We start from the raw sequence: 26215 nt of genomic DNA, 5'->3' as shown, positions 1-26215 counted from the left end.
TTGTAATAGTAATAATGGTTTTTGTAATTACAAAATGATTAAAAAAAATCTAATTGGGCATTACATCCTGCAGTGTGAATGTAGCCCTAATCAATACTACCGCAAATTTTCCATGCATCTGAGAATTCTACACAAACCCACTGAGCATTTCTTGGACCAAGGTCACCAGGGCTTGCGAGGTGACTAACACATACGTACATACGCTCTTGCCACTCTTGGTTGCTCTCTGTTTAATGTTTTGTTTTTGTTTTTTTAATAAACTAGTGCTTTACTTATCAAGAGTGTGATCCTTGACTCGCACACTGAAACATAAGAGGTGGGAATTTTACTCAATTTTGCTGGTGCATCATTCGCCAGCCCATCAGAAATCCATCAATGCCTCAGTTGAAAAAATGTCAGGAAAACGGATGTCCGCCAGTTACGGACTAACGGTCTGTCAGTGACGGTCAGTGACGATTACACTGACGGATGAAAACCCCCTGTTATTCGTCAGTCCGTAATCTTTAAAAGGTGTCCCGTAGTGGTGGGTGATTTGACGATATTAGATCGTTAAGGACTTTAACATGTTGACGATCTCACAAAGCCAAAAGATCGTTTGATCGTCTATAGGGCAAATTCGATAGAGTTTAGCTCCACGGCGGCCTAGAGTCGCTGACGCATACCCGACCAAGCAATCACAGCACGCCCAGTGCACCGTACGTGACACTCCTGCCTCCCTGTTTGTTTGTATAGTGGGAAGCCATGGCAGAAAGTCACCATGAGGCAGAGTTGGTCCCGAAATGAAACTACTGTGGATGTGGTTTGGTTTTTCCCTGGAGGACAAGGTGCAAACCAGTTATTTGCAGTTTGCAGAGACTCCGTTCGGACCTCGGATGGCAACACGACGAACCTGTTTAATCACTTGCGGAGACAGCACCCGAAACGCTACGCCGACAGCCAAACCAAACGGAGATCAGACACCGCCGCTAGCTCCAAGCTAACACATCCCATGGTAACACAGTCATTTAACAAGGGATCTCCATATGAAAAAACAAGCAAGCGGTGGAAAGAAGTAACTGAGGCAGTGACTCATTACCTTTCTAAAGAAATGATTCTCATTAAAACAGCGGAAAACGAGGGGTTTAGAAGACTGTTCAAAGTACTAGACCCGCATTATGAGCTGTGTTTTTATGTTTAGGTTATGTTACCTTTTATGTTTACGTTCACTGCAAATTTTGATAAAAACTTTAATTAAAACCTGTTCGGACAGCTTTAGTTGGCTTAAAATGTCAGTTTTTTCATTTAGGGTTTTATATACATTATATTAACATGAGGAAAATGGTCAGAAAGGTGCAAATTAGTCTAAAACAAACTATGTAAAAAAAAGAATCATGATTCAATCGTGATCCTGATTCCATTTTTTTAAAAATCGTGATATGATATTTTAGCCATATCGCCCACCACGAGTGTCCCGTCATCCATCAACAAAGCAGCTATCAGTGACGGACTGACGGACCGTCCATCAGTCTGATGGAATGCCTATCTCTACTAGTTTCTACACTCACCTTTTGTAAAATTTGATCTGAAGTACAGGGTGGCGGGGGGCTCTGAATATGTTTGACTGAGCCAGCTTAAGTGTGATCATGTGTCGTGCATTGGTGACAAAGGCAGCTCGGGCTGCCAGAACACCATCAACATACTCACTAAGCACCTTCCCCTGGTCGGCTATTTGACTCTGAGCGGATTGGTGAAGTGACGAGTGGACAGCGCAAACACTGGACGCGGCTGCTTCTGCTCGTAGCGGTGGCCTCGGCAGAGAGCAATGTCCGTGTGTGACAATCATTACACGGCATTGTGTGTGCCCCCTTTGCATTTTGGTCTTTTGTCGTATTTGTCTTTCCGAATCTGACTACCACATGTGCCAAATAAACTTCAATTACTTTATATGAAGAGAATATTAAAATCCAAAATGTTACTCCGACGCTGGTGGTGTTTACATCGCCACTTCACATGAACAAGTGACGCCGACCTGGTTGCCAAGGTTGGCGTCAATGAACAAAAAAAAACTTGTTAAAAAAAAGGCAAACTGTGTTAAAATACAGATTTAAAAATATAAACAGGACGACTTATAAAGTCATGAGGTTCAAGTCTAAGTCAAGTCGAGTCCCCTAGATACCAAGTCCCAAGTCAAATCATTGCCATGTTTTTGGCAAGCAAGTTGCAAGTCCAAAAAATAGCTAGTTGAGTCCCCAATCTCTGGCTGCTAGTGTGCGTCTATGGCCCTTCTGACCACCACCAAATATTCACACCACCACCACCAGTACACCAGTGTGAGTGGCGCTGGAGGCAAGGTGGGTAAAGTGTCTTGCCCAAGCACACAACAACATATGACTTAAACAGAGCAGGATTCAAACAGCCAACCCTCCGGTTACTGAACGACCTGCTCTGAGCCACGGCCGGCCAATGTGTTACAAACAAAATGGTTGACAAAGGGCAGCCTTGGTGGAGTCCAACTTGAAACAAATCAGACTTACTGCCGGCAATGCGGACCAAACTCCGCTACCGGTCGTACAGGTCGTACGTGCTCAGGGCTCAGGTAACCACAAATCACGGCTTATCTTGCGAATGTCACATGACTAAACTCGGTAAACATGTTAGCCGTGATTGGTTTTTACCTTAGCTCAGAGCAACTGTGATGTCATTTTCAGTCGACAGCAGGTGGCAAAATGGCCGCCCCCTTCGATGGGTAAAAACGGGTCGATTTTGCTGCTTCATTTATATTCCACAAATGCAATATTCATCAGAATGCCATGTTTAGACTAATGGGGCTGCATAGAACATATTATAAAGATAATTTTTGGGTTGACTTCTGCTTTAAAGGAGATGTGTCATGCTGAATCAACTTCAAATTGAAAATGATTTTTCCTCAGCAAAAACACCCACTGATGTTGTTTTCCTCCGTTCATCCATCGTAAAGCATTCCCGCTCATTCGTCCTCTCGAAGCACCAGCCCCGCCTGATCCAAAAAAAACCGACTGTGTCCTCACATTTATTGTGACGTTACAATGTGAGGACACGGTCGTGTTCCACCCCCGTACAGCCCCTGACGAGTAAACACACGGCCACTTTCTCCAGAAGCCAGCAGTTACTGTTTGGTGGGCGGTGCGACTGCCGGCTTTGGGACGACGTCATGAAAGATGCGCGGCAGCCACAAGGGCAGGGTTTTGGTGAACCAGGCATCTTACTTCCAGGTAGAAAAATAGCCACCAAAGTAACTCTAAATTTGATCGCCATTGTGCAAAAGGTAATATATCATCACGTATATGCCTATAGTTCAGTGGATCTCAACCAGCGTGGCGTGAAAGCTCATCAGGTGTGCCGCGCGAAATTATCCAATGTCAATTATTGTGACAAAAAAATATTATTTTCTAATAAAAAATGTTTTGTTAATTTATCTGTGCCAACCACATAATAAGAGGCAAAAGAATCAAATGCTCTTCCAATCGATGACAGAATAGATCATCTGTATACCACTTTTGTGAATTGTTTCGCTAAGTGGTGTGCCGTGAGATTTTTTTCCAATGTGAAATACGTGCTTTGGCTCAATAAAGGTTGAGAAACACTGCAACAGTTAACTGTAGAAATCTTAGAATAGCATATTCTCCTTTAAATTAAAAATGTACAGTAATATCAGTCATTTATTCCGGTGTTGTGTGACTACCGGTACATTTAATGATAGCTTAACGTCCGTTTAGTACGGCTAAGCCTTAGCATTCCTTTCCTGTAAATTACTAGTCGTCCTCCTTTCGTGTTAACGATACTTTGCAGAAAGTATGGCTTATTAACTGCCATGGAAGCAATGATTAGAGACTTAGAGGAGCAGCTGTTGCCACTCCAAGTCTCGCAGTCTTGCAGATCTGCGAAATTTTTGTCCACAAGAAGATGTGATGACATCAACAAACATTATGATTATCATTTGGTCGAGGTCAAATCTTCTGTCAGCCAATCACAAGCCATAGCACTTAACAGACTCACATGCAAATTCCAAGTTAATACAGCATTGTCTCGTCATTTTCGGAACATTTTCGACCTCCCCGTAACAGAGGAACAGAAGGGAACTGCCAATCACAAAATATGGCCAAAACCGAACATTTGGCATCTCTGCAAATGTGGTACCATCTAAAATTGTGTAAGAACTTTTGGGAAAAAAAACATTGGTACAACAGATAAATAATCTCCAAAACAAAATTAATTTCATTTTTGCGCTATGTTTTATGTAAAAACAACAGCAACACAAACTTTATTGGAGAAGTGTCAGTCCAGTTGTCTGCCATTGAGGTTTTGCAATGCCAACATTGATGACTGTTGTCACAGATGACACTTTTCTTTTGTTTACATGAAAAATGAGAATGATCCTTCCAAAACACTTTTTAAACGTTTGCAATTTCAGGCTACAAAAAGATGTTCACAGTGTTAATGAATGGCCAAAACAAGATTAATGTTTTTTAGTTAAAAAATGTATTGTAAATAAGATGAGATCTTATTATAGATTATTATACATATTAAAAGAGTCAAATGATGTTGGTCACTTATATTCATAGCACATACTACAATAGAAGGGGGCCTTCCCAAAACGGTTCCCACAAAGTATACAGGCAAAACGTTTAGTTAACTGAAGAATTTTCATTCGACTGAGAAGAGGGCACTTAGCCCAACACCTGACGTTTGACAAGCAATCATAGTGATTTCACTTTTATGCATTTATTATTAATCAATCATAATTATTATGATGATATTATGACTGATTTTTTCTATCTCAGATACAAGTTAACTCGGATACAACTCAGCTGCTGTTGTCACTATTCCTCAGAAGGATCGCAAAACCTTCAAGTGTTTAACTTCCCGACATGTGCACGTAACTTCAGACGCGTTAAACAAACCCAAGATTTTCACATGTCAGCACCATGCGCTGCCTACACCATATCCCAGCCATTCATCACACAGGGCTCAGCGCTAATACCATCTGCAATTTTCACTTGCACATGGACACTGTTTCAGTAAGACGCAGAAAGAGGAGGCTATTTTCAGGATGCAAGGCTGGCTCCTGTAAGTGCTTAAGACTACAACTGCGTGAACAACAGGCAAGGGTTAGGATGATAAACATCAGAAGGTCATGAAAGGACTCAAATCCCAAAGAGGCGAGGAAGAGGAAGGATATACTTACAAAAGAAATACAGGCAGCCAGCAGAAGAATTCGTACGAGTAAGTCTTCAAACTGTTCAAGGACAAGCTCCCATAAAGATTTCCCTACAGGGACGACAGCATAATTAAACAATCATTCAAATAGAGGTATTTCTATTTGTAATATGACACAACAATAGAATATCGATTAAATTACCTTCTTCCGCTGGTAATTCTATTTGTCAAGGGGTGCACGCCAAGGTTGGGGTAGGACATATAAAAAAAGACAGAAATATGTCAAATATTTAAGCCAGATGAACATGTGACTTTCACTTCCTCTTAAAAAAAACAGGAACTTCAAGAACAGTTCAAGACATGATGGCAAAGTGATAACTAATGACAGTGAGCTGTACTTGATTGTAGAGCTGTACTTGATTGTATGTGTGGCCATGCATTACATTAGACTCCATTTGAAACAACAACAAATATCAAGTACAGTTCCGGCAACTTACGAATACTATGTAACAGCTAATGTCACAATTGAATTTGTTTACAACTTTTTAAAATCCACTCCAAGCAGGGATGTAAATTATTTTATACCAGGTATTATTTATAAGATGAATATTAATTAAAACAATTCACTGGATATGACAGATTAAAGTGCAATGATGTGACCAGTGTACGCGATGAGGCGACCAGTGTACACACACTGTCAGATGCATGCTGGGGGCCCACGCACGTGGACTAAAGACTAACTTTCACCTGCAACAAAACGTACGTACAGTGTGCGAATATTTCCATGTGGCCGACTGGCCGTGACAAAGCGAACACAAATCTTGGAGTATCTTGAACATTTTAACCGGTGACCAGTGGTGCTATAGTTGGCAGTGGCCATAAGTCACACTGCGGTCATTACTAAGTAAGAAACGGGGAGCCCTGCCTCAGTTCACCTGTGGTTACGTCACTTGGGTAACCCGGCCGGCTGCTTTCGACTTTTAGCCCACATTCTACCCGGAGTCGGTGTTAACGCGACTCATTCATTCACGGCACCAGAGTGACATTACAAGTTTCGAGTGGCGTACCGTTCAGGCCCCATTTCTCCCGCTGGCGTTTCACCTCGTCCAGAGAGAGCCCTGTGCTCTCGTTGACGCAGAAATAATTATAAACTTCCTCCACACTCTTCGTGTGAGCGTTCTCCATGGCGGACTGGCGGCTCCTTCGCGTACACCTTCACACTTCACACCGCTGTAAGGTAGCCCGGAGTCTCTAGTAGAGCCAATTGGGAAATAATGGAATAACTAGTTTATCAACTGAGAGCGTGTGGGTAGCAACCGACAGCGTGACGATGGTATTCGCCCCCTTTGCCCTTGTACGAGTCTCAGTCACGAAAATTGTTACGGTGAGCTAAATTCTTGTTTCCCCGGCGTGATGAAGGTTAGTCTCAGCGTCCGGTTATGTCCAAAAAAGGTGGGAGGCTGTCTACTACAGTGTCCTGCGTGTGGCACTTCATTCGCCCAGACTGCTCCGGTGTGTTTCGGGGCTGTGTGCCGCCTCAGCTTGGCGCAGCTTCCTGTGAGTGAGCCATTGCGTCGCTGACAGCCTGCCTTTATCAAAGCGCTGCTCCGCGGTTCTGCATGTGGACCCGTCTGATTGGACGTACGGAGTCACCTGACCTCAAACCAGGGAAACACAAAAATCCGGAAGTAGCAAGTAACTCGTTTCAATACGTTCACTATTCCATTCCCAATTTGATCTGTGTTGCTGAATCAGACATCATTTTTTTTACATAAATGCATTCAATCTGTCAGCACGGCCGTGTTGATGATGAACATTCAGATGACCCTTTGCCCCAGCCGTGCTCTTCGAGGGCTTCCATTGTCTGTAACTTGACAGGGATGACGTGCATCACCTGTTATCACAGCTCAATAAGGCCCTCAGACGAAGATGCTTTAAAAATAACATGATACTCCACAGTTGGACATCAACATGCACGCAGTCTGTTTGGCACAAGAGCCCGATACGCTGGCTGTCATCAGAAGATTAGAAAAAGATACCCTGAAACCTCACTCAAGACATTACTTGGAACATGAAGCATAAGAAAAATGGACATCTGAACTTTGTCCAGCAAGTACTTTAAAATGATAGATGATAGGTGTGATTGTCAGTATGATATGAGCTATGGCTGATGTTCATTCCAAGGTGTACATCAGCTCTTGTCCATTGTCATGTGGGTAGTCTAGAATAAGATAAATGAAATCAATGTACTGAGTTTTGATCGTTTTAATTGCAAAACCATTATAATTGCTCATTACAATACTCAGAGATTATTTTACATTATTCTTGCACATTGTATGTAATCATTTTTAAAATGTGGAAAATGAGTCAAAAATGAACATGACATTGCCAAAACGTGCAATAAAGCAAACCAAAACATATAGTAGGGTATATCCTAAACTTTCTATTTCTTGAAAAACAGCATTTTAAACAAGAATAACTAGCTAATTGTCTACATGGCAACGTTTATCTCCAAAATTGGTGTGAAACACGGTCCAAGGTCATGTTATTCCTGCTAAAAATAGTTGGCCATGGCCACCGGTACTCCATTTAGTGTGCTGTTATCGCTGGACACTTGGATTGAAAGTACATTAAGGATAAGCATGTGTCAAAAAGTCTGCTGGTTCACAGAGAGTTAAAACACTGTAAATCTCAAACCAATAAAATGGGCCGCTGCGCTCCTCGCGTAAGAAAACTGTAACCCAATGTTACAGTGTACATTAATAGTGAAATAGCGATCATAATGCATTTTCATAAATTACACAAAATACATAATAGCACAGTCGGGTTTAAAAGGAAGTAGATTTATATGGATTGTAAGCATGTTCGCCCTCACAGAACTAGCCTATCCTCTCCTCCTTCTTGGATGACCTGACCAACAGAGGCCTCATTCTGCACTCTTATGAAGCACTGTCTCTTGCACTCCATCAGTTGCTCCAAGTCTTGCCACATCTTCATCTGCTCCATGTTAGCACTGTGGCTCTCTCTCACCAGCTTTTGTTTCTCACGCAACTTCTGCAGTCCACGTGGAAAAAGGATAAAATGGCATATTAATCGTTTCAAACATCTCACCTCATGTATCCACTGAAAACAATTTCCCCAAGAAATTCACTAAGTTAATCGCTCACCTTGCCAAGCAGCTCCTGCTCTGCAATGTTCTTCATGTACACTTCCCTACAAACAAAGGTATAATTCAATGCAGGCCATAGCAAATTCCTAAGGGCTCACCCGCTGTTTTCGGTGTGGTTTCTCATATATCCTTAAACCATATTTTGGTTCCATCATGTGTGGTAAGAAATTTCTGACGCTTCTTTATGTGGCATGAGATAGTGAGAGGCAGCAGCTCAAGTGACTGTGATGTAAGAGGAGCTCCCAGAGTGTATAAAAGGTCATTCATCTTTCAAGCAGCTGGTTGGCCTGTCTCAGCGTGCTCACCTGATGGCCTTTTTCCTCTCCTGGACATCAGAGGACACATAGGCCTTCATCTCCTCAGCCGCCCGCTGTATTTGCATCTCAATGACCTGTGAAAGACAGATGGGAGGCTCATGTTTACTGGCAGGGGCGTAGTTGAAGGGAGTGGGACACACTTTCCTAATTTGTCCCCTCTTTCCCTCCCACACAGCCATTAGAACAATTAAATTCCTTTTTAACATGTTTTTTTCGAACTAGCCATGAAGGCATCATAAACATTCGCTTTGACATGAGACACATTTGGTATACAAAAAAAAAAAAAAAAGTTTGTGAGCAAACCAGTTTGCAAGAGAAATTTCAGTGGATGAAAATTGTGACAATAATAATGTAACTAATTTATCCCGAATTAAGCGGTAACAAAGGCACAGGTGTCAAACGCTATTCCTGGGGGGCCACACTATCCTGCATGTTTTAGATGTTTCCCTCATCCAGTACACCTGATTTAAATGAGGATGTCAATCAGGAATGTTATCAGGCTCCTTCAGAGCTTGCTGTTGAGCTGATCATTTGAATCAGGTGTGTTGCAGCAGGGAGGGATAAAAAAAAAAATGCAGGAAAGCGGCCCTCGAGGACCGGAGTTTGGCACCTACACTTTACTCAAGCGGCAGGTAAACGAGCCTCAACTGCCAGTTGGAGCCAGCCGGCAGGTAAACGAGCTCCAACTGCCAGTTGGAGCCAGTTGGGAGGTTGAGTTGGGTTTACTTGCAGGTTGAGTAGAAGCACCTGTGGCTAAAGCCAGACTTTTTCATTTCTGGACCTGGACTTGACGCCTCTGCAGCTTTGCATATATTTTTTCATACTACAATATAATATGTTTGTACAAATTTTTTATCTATAAAAAGGATTCAAAGTTGTGTGTGTATAAAATCTTTTTTTTTTTTAAACATGTAAGTAAATGGTCTTATTTCTTGTTCACATTTTCTTGTTGATACTATATTTCATTACTTCAAATATTTACACTGAGGGATAAGAACACATCACTGATGGTGTCGTGGTGCATTAGCTTGACTTTGGTGCCGGCAGCGGGTTCAGTTCCCACTCAGTGATGGCATGTCTGTCTTTGTACGTGCCCTGTGCCTAACTAGTGAACAGTCCAGGGTGTAGTCCGCTGAAAATGGATGGATGGATGGATGAATGGATGGATAAAAACACGTGTTTGCATTAAAGTTCAGAACAAATTTGCACTTTTTAATCCCCATGTTGACAATTAAACGTAATCTAAACTATATATTAGGGAATGATTAATCATAGTCTCATTTTGAGGTTTTGGTAGGCTTCATAGGACTTTCAAATACTTCAGCGGTACTCTGAGTTTGGGAATGACTAGTTAGTGTTCAGTTCAACACATGTCAGAAAATAGGCAAATCAGATGGTTTGAACTTTTTGAAATAATAAAAATGGTTCAAAACCTTTTCACTTCCTTTCCATTTTGTGTGTAATAAGCTTGCTGACAAGATCAATTTTATACTCAACTTTTGTGTTCAGTATTGCCATTGGACATTTAATTATATCTGCTATCTGCTCTAGTTCTTTTGCCCACTATGGAGAGGAGCAGCTGAATGCAAAAAAATGATAATTTGCTCATAACTGTTGGTTCACTCCTGAACAATTTGGCTATGCCCCTGCCTAGTGAGGTCACTAAGTGGGGCAGGCCTCATAGAAAAAGCATCAAATTTACTGCTGCAAGAATTGTTAAAGTCTACATTTCACTTGGTTTCAGCCAAGTTATGTGGCTGCCAGCTCCTTAAAATCTTGCCTCAGACTTGCAGTTGATGTAATGATATCTGTTTTCCTCCTGTGCTGTCTCCTCTCTCAATGATTTCACCTCCTGTGAAGAATCAAAATATTATTTGCAACAATCTGGAAGACAAATAAGGAATTTCACTTCAATAGAACAATACATAGATTAAACAATTATTAACTGTTATGTACTATATTACACACAGCAAAGAAACACAAGTTACAAAAGAAAGCATACCTGTTCCAATTTAGATCTGTTGCTCTCCAGCCCAGCAGCGCAACTTTCGTACTGGGATTTCTTTTCTTCATATTCCTGATTTAACACCTAGTATGATGTTGGAGCAGGGAGTCAATATTCCACCAACAAAAGACAAAGATCACTTTTCTGTACAAAATCGAAGCAAGACACCAATTTCAACACTGTCCAATTATAGTAGCACTCAAAACACAGAATCACTTTGAGCAACTTAACCAACAATGGCCTCTTACAAAGTCTATTTCTGTCCGTCGGTGGCAGTGTTTCATTGGTAGACATTTGCCACTGAAGAGGAAGATGGAACACATGTAGGAAAATTTAATCCTCTGCCTTTAGCGCAGCAATGTGGGGGGCTTTCCCATCAAGCATTTTATTTCTGGAGCATGTAAATGATTGTTAAAGTTCCCTGTCGTGATAATAGACGATACAGAGGTCCAGCAGGAATCAGTAATAGATGAATACATTTAGCAATTTGATCTCAAATTTAGGACGTAGTCATCGCTCATCACAGTGGCTTCATTGGTGTTATATATTTACTGGTATTTCACATGCTATTTATGTATTGCATATACAGGTAATGTAAAGTCAAGTCATTGCATGCAACATTTTGCATTTTTTAACATACTAACAGTGTTCTTTTTTTCCTTTTGTGAAAAGTCTCAATCAGAAATATTTGCTTATAATGAAGAATTATATCATACAGTTGCATTATAAAACGGTTATAATCACCTGACACTGCTGCCTCAGGGACCTCAGCTCTTTGATAATTGGAGCGAGAGCCGACTTCTTCTCCACTATCACTGAATTTAATTGCTTCACCTATGAAAACAAAGACGACATCCACAATGACACATTTTTCTCCTCCTTAGATAAATATTTTAGTGATTGCTTTGGACTGAGAATATCAACAAATGATTTATGTAATTAATTGAGAGCTTTGTAGCAATGTTGCCAACCAGGCGCAGAGCTACAGGGTGGCCAGGGATGAAGTAATTGTTTATCATACCATCCACAGTCATGGTTTCATGAAATAAAATACATACATATACCAGTCCTGCACACACACTCATAATAGCAGGAACAAACAAACAAGCAAGTACACAAAAACAAAGATACTGCAGAGAAAATGGCATTATTTTGTAAATTAACTCAGCAAAATGTTGTTTTTACTTTCACTTGAGTGTGCTGGGCATTGTTCTGGACTTGTGTTAATTTTATTTCATGAAACCCTGACTGCAGATCTTATGATGAAGAAGGACGGATGCACGCATGGCCACCCCACACTGAGGTTGTGTTATCCTGGCCACCCCACTGAAATTTTTCTGGCTACGCCCCTATTTCCAACGAAATGCTTTGAGTTATTGTAACTAGCAGATATGGGTACTTGATCCTTTGTTGCCGGTCCGTCCTCCGTCCGCGACCTGAGCACCCTTGCGTCATCGTCCCTCCGTCCTTTTTCATAGACATAATTGTCCTCCGACCCCATCCGTCATCGTGCTTTTAACCCATTAAAGCCTGAAGCCCCTTGAGAGACATCTCTCTAAAACCTACGGTCGTCTTTGGAGTCACCCTTGAAAACCTGACATTTTTGACACCTACAAAATAATTAATATCTCAGCCCCTGTAGCAGAAACATAATTCCAAAAGAATTTGAGAGCTTAGACATGTGGCTTCCACACAGGCACGGATTTATTAATCTTTACTGTTTCAATCGAAGAGGCAGGTGAAGCATTATTTTTAATTAGAAAAAAAAAAATCGAGTGGTAATTACCATGCTGTATTCTCTTACAAAGACATTGAAATCGTCATTGTCTATGAACATATATCTTAACCATACATCACGTTTGGATGGTTTCACGGCTTTAAAGTCCGCGAGCGTGTCGTCTATATCACTGCCGTGACTTGTAGCAGAGCTTCCGCGATCAACTGTGCGGCCATTACTCCTCGAAAAAAATTCTGGATATGTTCCGACAACTCACGACACCGTCACGTGTATGTGCTGATGCATTTCATTGGCTAAGAGACTGAGAATTGGATTAAAAAAAGAAAATGACGTATACGCTCTCCCGTTTTAAAGGGAGAAACACGCAACAGCGCTCCCCTCTTTAGTGGTAGAAACGCGGTTATGCGCTCCCGTCCTAAATGGGTTAAAGCACTTCCGTCCTTACATTCCGTCAGTTTGCACCACTCGAGGGCAGACTATACCTGTGCAATGTTACTGCAGGGAACGCACATGAAAAGTGTTGTGCGGGCAATTATTGAAGGCGGCTCCATGGTATCGCGGTAGGGTTGTCCCGATCGCGATTTTTCAAGTCCGAGTCTTTTGATTTTGAGATCTGTGATCTGCCAATACCCCGATCCGATACCGATTTGTGTTCTGATCCGACACGTCGGCAATGCATTAAGGGAAAAAAAAAAAAAAAAAGAGTGTGCATCCGATCCGATCTATATATATGTTATATATATATATATATATATATATATATGTTATTATATATATTTGTGGACCATTTCCACCAAATCAGTGCCACTTTCTTTTTGTAATACTCAAAATGAACTCAAAGTTTGATATTTTTTGTCTCTTTTTTTTTTCAAGTCAATGTGCATTGCTTCATCTCAGAACTTGTTTTATCATGTCAGTTTTTTGTGCTGAAACTCTGAGTGGGTTTTCAAGAATATGTTCTATGCAAGCCCACTAGTTGAAACAAAACATTCTGATAAATACTGTGTTTGTGGAATAAGTGTTAATGCACTCGTTTTTACCCATCTCTGGGGGCGGCCATTTTGTCTTCTGTTGACTGAAAATGACATCACAACTGCTCACAACGACCAATCACGGATCAGATTCAGAAAACAGGTCAGCCGTGATTGGTCGTTGTGATGTCATTTTCAGTCTACAGAGGACAAAATGGCCGCATGTGTGCATTTTGCTGCTTAACTTATATTCCACAAACGCAAAATTAATCAAAATGCCGTGTTTCAACTAGTAGGCCTGCTGGAAACATATTCCTGAAAAAAATATGTTTGGGTTGACTTCTACTTTAAAGGCTTGTGCAGGCTAAAATGAATAGCCCAGGCAGCTTGTAAATTGAGTATGTGCGTGACTTCTATCATCTACAAACGATGATAGTGATTTATGACCTCGTTAATTGAACCAGTGGGGAACAAGCTTGCTTGTCACTAAATAATTTATAGTCATTAAACTTCTATTTGATGTTACTTCTTTTGGACGTGTCACAATTGCTAATCTGTCTGTCGCGCCCCTCAGCTGTCTCAACTCTTTGACGATGCCGTTTTGCGAGGAGGCTGGCTTCTTTATATCAGGCAAAGAGAACTTATTTAAGGAGTATCCTTTTGGTTTGCCTCTCGCTTCAAACAAGATATGAAGACAAATTCACCGCTCTGTCTCTGCCTCGCCCGCTGAGAGTGAGCCTGTTGGGTGTGTGGGGCACACAAACTACATTGTGCCGGGAAACAAAAACTGTGTTATATAAAACTAAGACACTACTGTACTATTTGACAATATATTTACACGCATATATTTGGATTATTTTTAAAAAACGATCTTTCTAACCCAATACCGGATCAGCTGAAAATCACATGATCGGCCCCGATTTCCGATCACGTGATCGGATCAGGACAGCCCTATATAGCAGAAGAGAAAAGTGGTCTTGCTTTTTAAAAGAACCCAACACAACACGTCAGTCGGTACTTAGAGGGACAGACGAAAACACACTTTCGTCCTTGCTTAGTGCGTCCTTTTTAAAAGACTTCTCGTCCTCCGTCTGTCCGTCCGTCCATCCAGAAAATGGTCATCTGTTTGTGGAATAAGAGTTAATGCACCAGTTTTTAGCCATCTCTCGGGGCGGCCATTTTGTCACTTGTCGACTGAAAATGACATCACAACTGCTCAGGGCTCAGGTAACGACCAATCACGTGATGTCATTTTCAGTTGACAGAAGTGACAAAATGGCCGCCCCCTCAGATGGCCAAAAAGGGGTGTATTTTGCTGCTTAACTCATATTCCACAAAGCAATATTAATCAGAATGCCGTGTTTCAACTAGTGGGCCTGCTGGGAACATATTCTTGAAAAAAATATGTGTGGGTTGATTTCAGCTTTAAACCATGCGCTTCATGCTTCATCACTGAACTAAAATTTTCAGATGGCACACTCATATATTCCACAAATTTACTGTACAGTATTAATGAAACGGTCAACATCTTTCAGAATCAATACATTAGAATTGTAAAAATTGCTAAAACATCCTGATGATGCCTTAACAGAGTAATGTTACCATTTCAGACATGTCATCCAGAGTACGGCCCTTCTTTTCATCTAGCTCACTCTTGATGGCTGACACCCTCTCTAGTTCCTCCTGAGTATTGCTGTAGCCCGAGATACCCTTTTCAGCTTCCACTGTTTGCTTCCAAAACACAAGGGAGAGAAATGTGGCAAGTTCATGACATAAATCAAGGCAGTAGAGGTAGAGATTACACAATTCACTATGATGCATATCTATGAAACATAATGATTTTTTTCTGTTACTATTTATTCAGAATCGATTTTACAAGAGAATAAGCATTGTGGGCAGCAGAAATACCACATGGAAGAACATAGTGAATATATCACATGGAGTGTTTGGATTTAATTATGAGATTCAATCTCGATAAAATGAACGAAAGTCAGTTTTTCTGACGTGCTCTGTATTGGGGGGAAAAATAATTGCCCTGTAGGGCACAGGCGTCAAATTAAAGTCTTGAGGGCCACATCCGGCCTGTCACATCTTTTTATTTGGCCCACGAAAGCAAAGATATTCTTGACTTCTGATTTCCAAACTAGTAATCTATCATTTTGCTGTGTATTACTGTATGTAATAATACAATGAGACTATTAAACATTCATTTGGTTTCACTGTCATAATGGCCCTCTGTGTGAACCCGTAACTATGAAGCGACCTTTGACAAAAATTAGTTTGACATTAGTTTGTGGCTCTTGAAGACAAGACTTGGCCACTCCTGTATATACAGTATACAATTTATGCTGTCATATACCATGAAACAGGAGGTACGAACAAAAGAGGTGGACAAACAAGGAAGAGCTCGCCAATTTCTTTTCATACGGTTATGAATGATTGATCTTAGGCGGATGTATCACAATTTATGTTGGCTTTTAAAAAAATGATTTTTTTTTAAATTTACAATTAAAATTGGAGGAATTTACCTGAAAATAATAAAATCAAAATAGTTCTACCTGATGTCTCTCATTTATCCTGCACTACAGACGCAATATTTAAAGACGCAAAATCGCCCATCGCAATTTGTCTTGGGTTAGATCAATCACAATTCACATGCTAAATTAATCTATTTGCATAAACGCTTCCAACGAAACGCAAAACGAACTGTGCAACAATTTAAAACGTTTTGCAGACCCGATCCTGGTTTCACCCAGTTAATAGATCAGCGTCCACGTGCATGCGCAATGTGCCCAATTTTGCACACGCAAATCTTAAGCAAATCAGGCCCAATGTCACCTTTGAGGAGAGAACCGTTTCCTTGTGTAGAGTAGGAGAGTTATTAACTCGTCACATCCAAAGGATGAGCATGAAAACGGTCATAGCTTAACAACTCCCAGTGAGAGATGCAGAAAGAGCAGGGGCAGCAGATGCAGCTGTCAAAAATAGCAGCTCTACACGGGTTCTTTCAGACAGCCTATCAACAAGTCAGGCGCTGGGACCACAATGAGGTGTGAAGCCATTTCCAGGAAGCTTCCAGCACGCCAATGTTAACACGGCCAGTGTGAATGGGGAAATCAAACGCAAACAGAGCGTTAGGAGCGATGCAGCACACAGGGTATAGTCAGGCAATGAGTGCCTTGCTCATGGACAATTCAGCTATCGTCGTAGGGGAAAGAGCAGTTGCACCACTGCCCTATTCACATTTTTCAGAATGCCCCCCCCGCATAAGGTTGTGTGTGTAACTGGCCACTAATCAGTAGCAAAACAGACATTAAGTGGACAATAGCCCTACTTGATGTTCATGTTCAATGCTTTGCGAGAAATGATGGAAGTTATCAAAAAAGTTGCTTGGCTTTTCCTCATACCCAAGAAATCATTTGTAGTTACCAGCTTCTCTTGGACAGCCTCATGTCTTTGTTTGAGAATCTCCTCCGTGCGTTGTAGAACTCCATACTCTGCTTTGAGCTCTGCAATTTCTTGACGTTTCTTCTTGTATACCGTACCCTTGCTTCGCAGTTTGACCACCAAACGTTTCAGCTATGTGGGAAGAAAAGACAATTCAGGTCAGAGTTGATACCGGCCAGGGGTCCCGTTGTTTGAGTTTACATCTATGCATCAACAAAATAATTGTTCATGAACAAATCTTTTAGTTGGAAATGAAACAAGAACCTGTCAAAAGAGGTTACTAAGTTTTGAATATACACCATTTTTGTTTATTTCATTGTATTTTTTCCAAGTATTCCCATACCTGATTTTAATCAGACAACTCTTGACTATAGGTACACACCATTTGCAGTATTCTAAAGGACACTGCTAACGTTTAGCATAATCTATGATGTTCATTGCCTAGATAAAAGGTCAGGAGAGGAAAGGATTTAGAAAACAGCAGACGGGGGGCCCTGGGGCCCATGCCCCGATCTGGCACGGTCACTCGATCTGTTCAGCCAAGCTACGTCCAGCAAATAGCTCCATCTGGCAGAATCTCCGCTGCGAGTGGATGTGGACTCGGGCCCCACCCTGAGTGTCTGTCTGTCTATTGGGACACAGTGAAGCTCCTCCACAATGAAGAGCAGCTATAAATGAACAAGGACACGGGAGAACAGTCCCAGAAAACACAGAATGTGCTTCATGTCCTTTGGGGACCCGAGAAGCTTGATGTAAGAGTGAGTGGGTGGAGGGACAGTTCAGGGAGTATATTCTATGTGTATTTTAGGACATCAAGGGCAGTCGTGGCTGAGAGAGGACTTAACAGAGCAGAATAATACTCCATAGTGTTCTTAACAGTATGTTCCCAAAAGGAATCCTGTTACCAAACAATCAGCTCACGAGCAAACAGTGACACAAAGACCAGGATATGTTCCAAACACAAAACGGCGATCGCCTCTTAACTACAACGCCACTATATTTAAGCAGCGTAATGTGCTCAGTTGATAAACTTTACAGGTTATTGGCCAACCGGCACTGACCAGATACAGTCGTCCCTCTGCAGTTGATGGGTGGCAAGTGATGACACAACCAGCGGAATGGAAAATACCGCTGATAAAGTGATCATCTCCACTGTGGCTGATGGCCCCAACTATGGAGGAGTCTGCTGCATGGACACCGCTGACCAAAACATTTTCCATTAACTTCACTCACGTATCCATTCAAAGGACCCACGTTGTTCCAACAACTGATTACTGACCAACACTTAGACATAAAAGGAAGAAGGTTCCAAATAACTTACGTATACTTGAAAATGATGACACTAACCAATTAGCGCATTTTCATATTTCTGACATTTGTGTATGTTTTTTCTGTTTTTTTTCCTCTCCGGAAGTTAAAAAAGGTCAAATAAATGAACAAAGTAATAAATGCGTTCATTTTGTCACAGAGACATATTCTCTACTGGATTTTTCATCTGATTGCTTTCTTAGAACAATGGAGACTATATTTGCCGTGAGTCGTTTTACTGTGATATTTAGATTGTATTTGTATTTTTATCAGATGCAGACACAGCAGCTGCTTTCTTCCCAATGCCAAAGCATCTGATTTGTTCTAATATGAGTGAATAATGCCTCAGAAATTGCAAAAATGCATAGTTGAGGCCAAGGTAAGGTGTCCATCAGCTGTGTCTGAACTGATGCCAGATGCTACATTTAAATGTTTGCGAGGCAGATTTATTCAGAGAAAAAGTCACAGTAGCAGGACAGACGTCAATGTGCACAATCAACAAGTACGCAGTGTGTCCTCTCAGCCAAGACTGCAGCCAAAGATTTGTGGACACCTGAAAACAAAACAAAACAAAAACAAACAAAAAAAACAACTTTGGGCCATACCACTTCAACGCTGCAAAATGAAAACTCAATTTTCTTTGAGCCCCAGTTAGTCACGGAGCCTTTGAACAGCCGTCCCTTTTCTCCTCCTTATGCCTCGACTACTTACAGCACACAGAAAAGATCGTTGTTGCAATTTTGGACGCATCAAACAGGCTGTAACATTGTCTGGGGGCACTGTTCTCATCTGCCGGTGGCTCTCTGGTTATAAATGTTATAAATAGAGTTGATAGATCTGTCAAAGCTGTCACAGAGTATAAACCCCCGTTCCAGCCAGTTCCCTTAACCAAAGTACTGACATGATTGGGATCCACTTGCCGACCACCGCACCATCATTTGTATGTATGAGTTGAGCGCAGACAACACATTTGCCTTTATGCAGTGGATGTGTCAAATTATACTGTACCTTCAATTCTGTAAGCTTACAGAACGAATCGACAAGAGAGAAAGACATTCCTTCCTCAGGTTTTAGTTTCCGTGTCAATAAAGAAAGGACTATTCATCAAGAGGATACCCCAGCATGTTTGGAAGTCCTTTGTCCTGCGCTAAAATGAAGACAAAACTTTATAGGCCTCCACGTCTATTTAAAGTGTTCAGTTGACTTAAGTGAGTACACAAAAGATTTAGGGAAAAGGTGACTTCCAGGCATTTTGGTCAGTCCAGTTTCTTGTGTCCTGGTTCTTCTCAGTTGGATTCTATTAATAGAGCTTTATGGGAATGTGGGGGCGAGTGGGGAAAAGGGATGAGTACTGTTAAGACAGTGAGCCGTTCGTGTTTGGATAGGACCAAAAATAGCATTTTGTGTATTCTGCGGTTTGAATATACGCATGTACAATCAAATGAGTGATTTGAACAGAATGAGACAGGATAGTTTGTTTATGTTGGCCACGGCTTGTGCAGCTCTTTTCTCCCAACTCTTCTCCAGTCTATCCATTAAAACGTCCCCACAAAATTAGGATAGTTATTATTTATTTTTTTAAGTAAAGTGAGTGGATTAATTTGTGGTTGCTGCAAACATGCAGATGTGTACCTCGTCTCCCCGGACAATCTCTTCCCCGTTGGAGGCTAGCGCCTGGTCGGTCCTATGTTTCAACTCCCGCTCTGCAGCCGCTAACTCCTCCCTTGTTTCCTGCAGCTCTTCAGCTTTTGCTTCCTTCTTACGAATGATGATGGAGGCCTGCGAGAGTTATATTACAAATATGGGGGGGGGAAAAAAGAAGAAAATATGCATCTGTAAAGGGATTTTTTTAAAACTCTGTGGGAATGAAAACAAGAGAAATTACATCTAATCAATCAATGTCATTGAATGACTCAGGGATTTTCTCTGAGTCTTAGTTTTTCATGTAACCGAGACATTTTGGAGAAATCTGTTTCACAATTTTAAACAACTCATGCATGACTGTGCCCTGTTGCACAAAATTGAGGCATGCTTGGATATGTTTGGGGTGGACCATGTTCCGCGCCTCTATTACTGAGGCGGCCGATTGGATTTGTGGCCCTAAGATAGTCGGTGTCTGTTGCGGCGGCAATCCCCGAACCCGCTGGTGGACACCGGTAGTAAGGGATGCTGTCAAGCTGAAGAATGAGTCTTATCGGGCCTTTTTGGCCTGTGGGACTCCAGAGGCAACTGACAGTTACCGGCTGGCCAAGTGGAATGAGGTTTTTTTTTTCGAGGCGAAAACTCGACCGTGGGAGGGGTCCGGTGAGGCCATGGAAACCAACTTCCGGACGGCTTAGAAGAAATTCTGGTCCACCATCCGCTGTCTCAGGACAGGGAAGCGGTGCACCACAAACACTGTATAGTGGAGAAAGGGTGCTGCTGACTTGGGACATTGTGAATTGGTGGTGAGAATACTTTGAAGACCTCCTCAATTCCTTAGAGGAAGCAGTCTGGGGACTCTGAGATGGGCTCTTCTATCTCTGGGATTGAAGTCAAGTCACCGAGGTGGTTACAACGCTCCTTGGTGGAAAAGTCCCGGGGAAGGACGAGATCCGCCCGGAATTCCTAAAGCCTCTGGATGTTTGTGGAGCTGCCATGGTTGAAACACCTCTACAACATCGCATGGACATCGGGGACAGTGCATCTAGATTGGCAGACCAGGGTGGTGGTCCCCGGTGTATTCCAACTACAGAGGGATCACGCTCCTCAGCCTCCCTGGTAAGGTCTATTCAGGGGTGCTGGAGAGGCAGGTCCATCTGGGAGTCGAATCTCAGATTCAGGAGGAGCAATGTGGTTTTTGTCCCGGCCGTGGAACAGTGTACCATCTCTATGCCCTCGGCAGCGTCCTCGAGGGTGCATGGGAGTTCACCCAACCAGTCTACATGTGTTTTGTGGACTTGGAGAAGGCGTTCGACTGTCTCCCTCAGGGAGTTCTGTGGGGTGTGCTGCGGGAGTACAGGGTACCAAACATTGCCGGCAATAAATTGGATTAATTTCCAGTGAGGGTTGCGCAAAATTTAGACTGCTCTCTGTCAACTTTTATGGACAGAATTTCTAGGCGCAGCCTAGGTGTTGAGGGGGTCGGGTTTTGTGGCCTCAGTATTGCATTTCTGATTTTGCAGATGATGTGTTACTTTTGGCTTCTTCAAGTCACAATCTCCAACTCTCAGTGGGGCGGTTCGCAGCCGAGTGTGATGCGGTGGTGGATGAATAATCAGCACCTCCAAATCTGAGATAAAAGAATCATTCAGTTGGAAAAAGGTGGAGTGCCCTCTCGGCGGGAAAACATCTTCCCCCAAGTGGAGGAGTTTAAGTATCTTGAGGTCTTATTCACGACTGAGTGCAAGATTGAGCGGGAGATCAACAGGTGCAGCGTCTGCTGTGATGCAAACTCTGTATCGGTCTGAAATGGCAAAGAAGGAGCTGAGCCGAAAGGCGAAGCTCTCGACTTACCAGTTGATCTATGTTCCTACCCTCACCTATGGTCACGAGCTGTGGGTCGTGACTGAAAAAATGAGATCCCGAATACAAGCAGACGAAATGACTTTCCTCTACAGGGTGTCCGGGCGATTAGAGAATCGATGGATGGATGGATGGATATGTTGGGGGTAGAAGAACTTGAGATACCAGACTTCAACAGAGATTGTGGAGCAGTCCCTGTAGTTCAAGTGAGTCACTGAGATCTTACATAAAAAATGCTATTCTAGATGCATGGGGTAAAAATTCTCACACACTTAATACAGCGCAAAATTAAATGCAAGGAAACATACTTGGCATTAGTTATATGGTCAAAGGAAAACCTGAAAGGTTTTGGGCTCCACTGAAGTTAAACTGTATGTTTAAATGAATAAAGAACCCAAGACATGAAGGGAGCAGCTTCAAAACTGGCACGCACACACATATTTGGAATTACACATTAAGAGTCCGCGCCAAGAGGGGATAGGTACGTAATACAAGAGAGACAAATATTCCAGAGAGCAAATATATTCCCAAACGCATCACCTGCTGCCTGTAGAGTGTCAGCTTGTCATCTATAGGGTCACTTCTCATCATCTTCTTCTCAATCAGCTGATTTATCTGAGAGTCAACTTCTTTAATCTGGAAAAACCAAGAGTGACATCAAAAAATATGGTAAGCAAAGGCAAAAGAATACAGACTTTACAGAGGCATCCTGTTGTCCGACCTTGTCGCCCAGCTCTAAGAGATCACCGTGACCCATGGCGGGCTCTGATGCCACTTTCTGAAGGTACTGTACTGTACGCCTGAGGACCTCCAACTCTTTGGGGAGTTTCTCAGAGACCATGTACGAGTTGATCTTGATCTCCTCTTCGAGCCTTTTCATTAAGCCTGGGGAAGACAACGCTTTTAATACATTTGGAAAATGATCGCATTTCAAATGGAAAAAATTCTAAAATTGGCATCGCACTCACACACATACACAAATGCAGATGCAGATACATCCACACACACACCAAATACCGTGACGAGGACAAGAATAGAACAAGACGTTTCGCCATCTTATTTTATAGCAAAACTTACTATCTGGACTGGCATCAGCTGCAGCTTGTCGCATGTCCTTCAACTGTTGCTGCAACCTCTGCAGCCTCTGTTCTGCCTGAAACAGCTAAAGTCAAGGGGCCGATTAGCACAGGCCAAAGACAAAATTGTACACGCAAACTGTTATCCAAAGTTTGTTATAAATTACCCTAAAAATGTATATATTTATATTTTTTTATAATGGGTTTAAAAGAATGTGTACTACAGGTTCAGGCACAAATGAATGACGTAAACAATGCTGTTTTTTGAAACACTTTTAAGCGCCCTTTAAATTAGTTTAGTCCATGTCTCTTTATGTGTCTGTGTGTAAGGAGTCATCACAGTTAGTACAAGCATGGGTTGCAACTTATAGTAGTTATGCTACAATCAAGGCCTATCAGGTATAAAATAAAAGAAATAGACGCTGTGAACCAAATTTTGTTGGTTAGAGCTTGTACTTCAGTACATCCACTTGCTGTAAAATTAGGGAATAATGATAAAGGCGTTTAGGCTATTTGATGCATACATATACATTGTATAGTCATCCACATCAATACTACTAGTAGTATAATATCAGTTTACTCCATGTCAACATGTTATGTTAAAGTCAGTGGTTGTCAAATGGTTGTCATGAAGCAGTTTGGAGAGCATATTAAGAAAAAAATACAATTCTAAGAAAGCTGTAAGTAGCTGTAAAGCTACATGCTGCTATGGACTTTTTATTCAAAAATATTGACACAAGCCCGTATAACTACAGCTATTTAATCAACCATTGCCTCTGGTGTGTAATAGTCAACACTATGTTTGATGGCACCTTGGTGTCTCCTTTGGTCCTTTTAGACCCTTTATTACTGAAAAACATTGTACTTGTAACTTTGGATTGTACATACTCTTTGGAGACATCCATTGGCCACAAAATTACGCACCTTGCGAACTAACAAATCAGATCTGTTTTGTTTTGAGTTTGCGCTGCTGCATAATGGCACCATATTATTGAGGAGCATATGGTAACCAAACTTATTTTTCAGACCAACAGGAAAAAACTTGACATGGCGTCTCCTTGGACAGTGTCAAACCTTATGTAGGCACATGAGGGGCAAAGAACTGTATACCTCTCCTGTCAGTATCTAATGCTGATGTACATCACTGCAAACTTAAAACCACAATAATAAACAGATTAAATGTATTGATGGTTTAGAAATTAATACCTCTCTGACAGCATTCTTTTTGTAAATATGTTTTCCTGTTACAACACTAATAAAATGTGAGCTGAGTGTTTAACTGTTGCTATGGTGTAATTTGCCATACAAAACATTAGAGCATTTCTTTTGCATAAATTCCATGGAAAATAAAGCAAATGCAGATGATCACCCCATTAATTGATACATAATTTAAATGTGACAAACCAGTGATGAAAACACAGCACTGAGAAAGTTTTACTTGATTCTTTTGTTCTTGCTTCTGGTGTGCCAAATGCTCTTCTCTCTTCTTCTCAATTCTGAGCTGTCTGGCCTGCTCCAGCATCTGTTGATGGTTGGACACTGACTCCACCTAGTGGAGGGACAAATGCACACTGTTATGATTGTACATTATCTGGGGTGGGCAGCGCCTTCCATATATAAATCCGTGAGACATACGGAGTCAGGTTTCATCTTTTGGAATGACTTGGGTGTCCGATCAACAGCCCATTACTTTGCTGGCTTGTCAAAACAACTTTACAAGCTGTCACATCCCTCTTAGGTCAACTAAAGAAGCTGCTAATATATGACAAGGGTTATGTTTTCATTCCTCTGTGAATCCCAAAACCCTCCGAGCATTACAAGAACAAATGGCCCCTTGGGGGAGTTGACTCACCCTCTTCTTCAACCTTTCCACACGTTTAATTAGTGGACCCTTCTCCTCCTCCATTGCACTAATGTCCTGTTGCAAAACAACAAAAATACGATATTAAAAAAAAGAAAAAGTAAAACGGCTATAGTGTTATTTTCATAAACTTTAAACCAGATTCATTTTCCTAATATCTTAAATTAAAAATAAGGATAAATTGACTTTGAGAATTACAATTTTTAGTTAGGAATTTACCCTTCTGATTTCTGCTGTGGAAAACCCTGATGTCCTGAGCTGTTCACATTCCTTATGATTCGTCTTAAATCCTTCCACCAGTTCTTCATACTAGGAACATACATGTATGTATGCATGCATGCATTAGTTCATTTGCTGTTGAGACAATCACTGGCCTCATACATAAGTGAAGCGAGTTTTGATGTATGAAAACCTGGTGATATGTGTCACTGATGACGTCATCCGCCAGGAACTCTGCAGGAACATCAAGTTTAACTAGAAAGCCAGCCAAGTAAGCTCTCTTCTTTAGCTCTGGGACCCTCTGCAAAATCCAATGCAGGATGGGATGGACAGCAGGTTTGCTGCCAACCACAAGACCCTGTCTGAAGCTGCTCCTGAGGCGAAACATTGAGTCAGAAAATGCCCCACACAGACACAAGAGTTCTTTAATATCATTTTTTTCCCATTTCAACGTAAATACAACAACTTACAACTCAGATTGGCTGCCAGGTGGTTTGTATTTCAGCATTCCAAGAAGAGCACACATTCTCTTCGCGGTTTGTTCGGGCATTTCCTCGCGAATATCAATAGCTTGCTGAAACGATTGATTTATTAATTGCAAACTGGCATACCGTGACAAGTGTTCGGAGTATAACACCAAGTTGGGTAACAAACTGCAATTGCTTACCTTTGGGTCTACTTCAGATAAAACGTCATTCAAAATCTGGAGCAGCTGCATCGGTTCGAGGGAGTCGAACGTGATTAGATTAAAGTTTTTCCTAAACGGATCTTTGTTCAGTTGTTCAACTATAAATTTTAGTTGCTCACTCATCGTTCCTCGATTCTTAGGAGATTTATGTAGTCGCTACAAACCTCACAACTTATGTCTTAGTAGTTGGCTAACCGGTGCTAGCATACAACGTCCGTCCTTGCCGCCGCCCCTATGGTGCATTTAAATGTACTGACTGCGTCGGAACTTGAGGTTTTCTGTTACTCTAGCTATTTTAGCTAAACGAAATCACCCCATGCATAACGCCATACGTTAGAAGCACGCTGCCCTTTCTTTATAAAGTATTTTCTGCCTCCATAAAAGGCTTCATGAAATACAAGGCTCTTCACCAAACCATCAAACACTCGCGAATAAGCTAAAATAATAAGATCGCTAAAATTAACATAAAACATAACGCGTGCCATAGAAATTATATAGCGCTACGGTATATGGAAGGGGCACATGCTGTACAGTATTCACAAGGTCAGATACGCAAACGTTCAGGCACTTGTATCCTTTTCTAACTAGAGTCTACAAAAAAAACGACTTTCAAATGTAAAGGGAATGCATCACTATCTTTTCGCGTTGGTGCAGTTGCCCTGGATACCCGAAACGTCTTCCGGTCCGGTAGCCAACCAGATAGAAGCTTCTGAAATACCTTTAAAGTCCAGATAAAA

The 26215-nt window shown here is 41.7% G+C and overlaps 2 protein-coding genes across 3 annotated transcripts in view; both read right to left on the bottom strand.

The window, feature by feature from the left end:
• Positions 1-6776, bottom strand: part of atp2a2a (ATPase sarcoplasmic/endoplasmic reticulum Ca2+ transporting 2a) — a 36479-nt gene extending 29703 nt beyond the window's left edge. For both annotated transcript variants that reach the window (XM_086029891.1, XM_086029892.1), the window contains exons 1-3: positions 6243-6776; positions 5378-5395; positions 5204-5286 (exon numbers count right to left, since the gene is read on the bottom strand). In XM_086029891.1, coding sequence (XP_085886017.1) covers positions 5204-5286; positions 5378-5395; positions 6243-6360 — 219 coding nt within the window. In that variant the 5' untranslated portion in view covers positions 6361-6776. The remainder of the gene's footprint in view (positions 1-5203; positions 5287-5377; positions 5396-6242) is intronic.
• Positions 6777-7425: 649 nt separating this feature from the next.
• On the bottom strand, positions 7426-26173 carry ift81 (intraflagellar transport 81 homolog). The gene is made up of 18 exons (XM_086030315.1): positions 25458-26173; positions 25261-25364; positions 24984-25164; positions 24791-24880; positions 24563-24628; positions 24149-24259; positions 22712-22796; positions 22356-22519; positions 22175-22270; positions 19763-19909; positions 16805-16954; positions 14978-15106; positions 11411-11500; positions 10664-10750; positions 10442-10513; positions 8650-8735; positions 8343-8388; positions 7426-8229 (listed from the first exon to the last, which is right to left on the bottom strand). The coding sequence occupies exons 1-18, from the start codon at positions 25599-25601 to the stop codon at positions 8047-8049; spliced, it is 2031 nt and encodes a 676-aa protein (XP_085886441.1). The 5' UTR covers positions 25602-26173; the 3' UTR covers positions 7426-8046.
• Between the last annotated feature and the right edge of the window lie 42 nt (positions 26174-26215).

Source organism: Filicampus tigris, chromosome 5 (genome assembly GCF_054856515.1).
Source record: "Filicampus tigris isolate MCC_2025a chromosome 5, RoL_Ftig_1.0, whole genome shotgun sequence".
In the NCBI taxonomy this organism is placed as follows: domain Eukaryota; kingdom Metazoa; phylum Chordata; class Actinopteri; order Syngnathiformes; family Syngnathidae; genus Filicampus; species Filicampus tigris.
This window is presented reverse-complemented; position numbering and strand designations above follow the sequence as displayed.

What these genes read in the sequence shown, in the direction of transcription:
- ift81 (XM_086030315.1), bottom strand. Translation starts at nt 25,601, where the DNA reads ATGAGTGAGCAACTAAAATTTATAGTTGAACAACTGAACAAAGATCCG. An exon ending in TCAGTGACACATATCACCAG is followed by an intron (nt 24,881 to 24,983) that starts GTTTTCATACAT and finishes GTATGTTCCTAG; the next exon opens with TATGAAGAACTGGTGGAAGG. An exon ending in TGACACTCTACAGGCAGCAG is followed by an intron (nt 19,910 to 22,174) that starts GTGATGCGTTTG and finishes TAACTCTCGCAG; the next exon opens with GCCTCCATCATCATTCGTAA.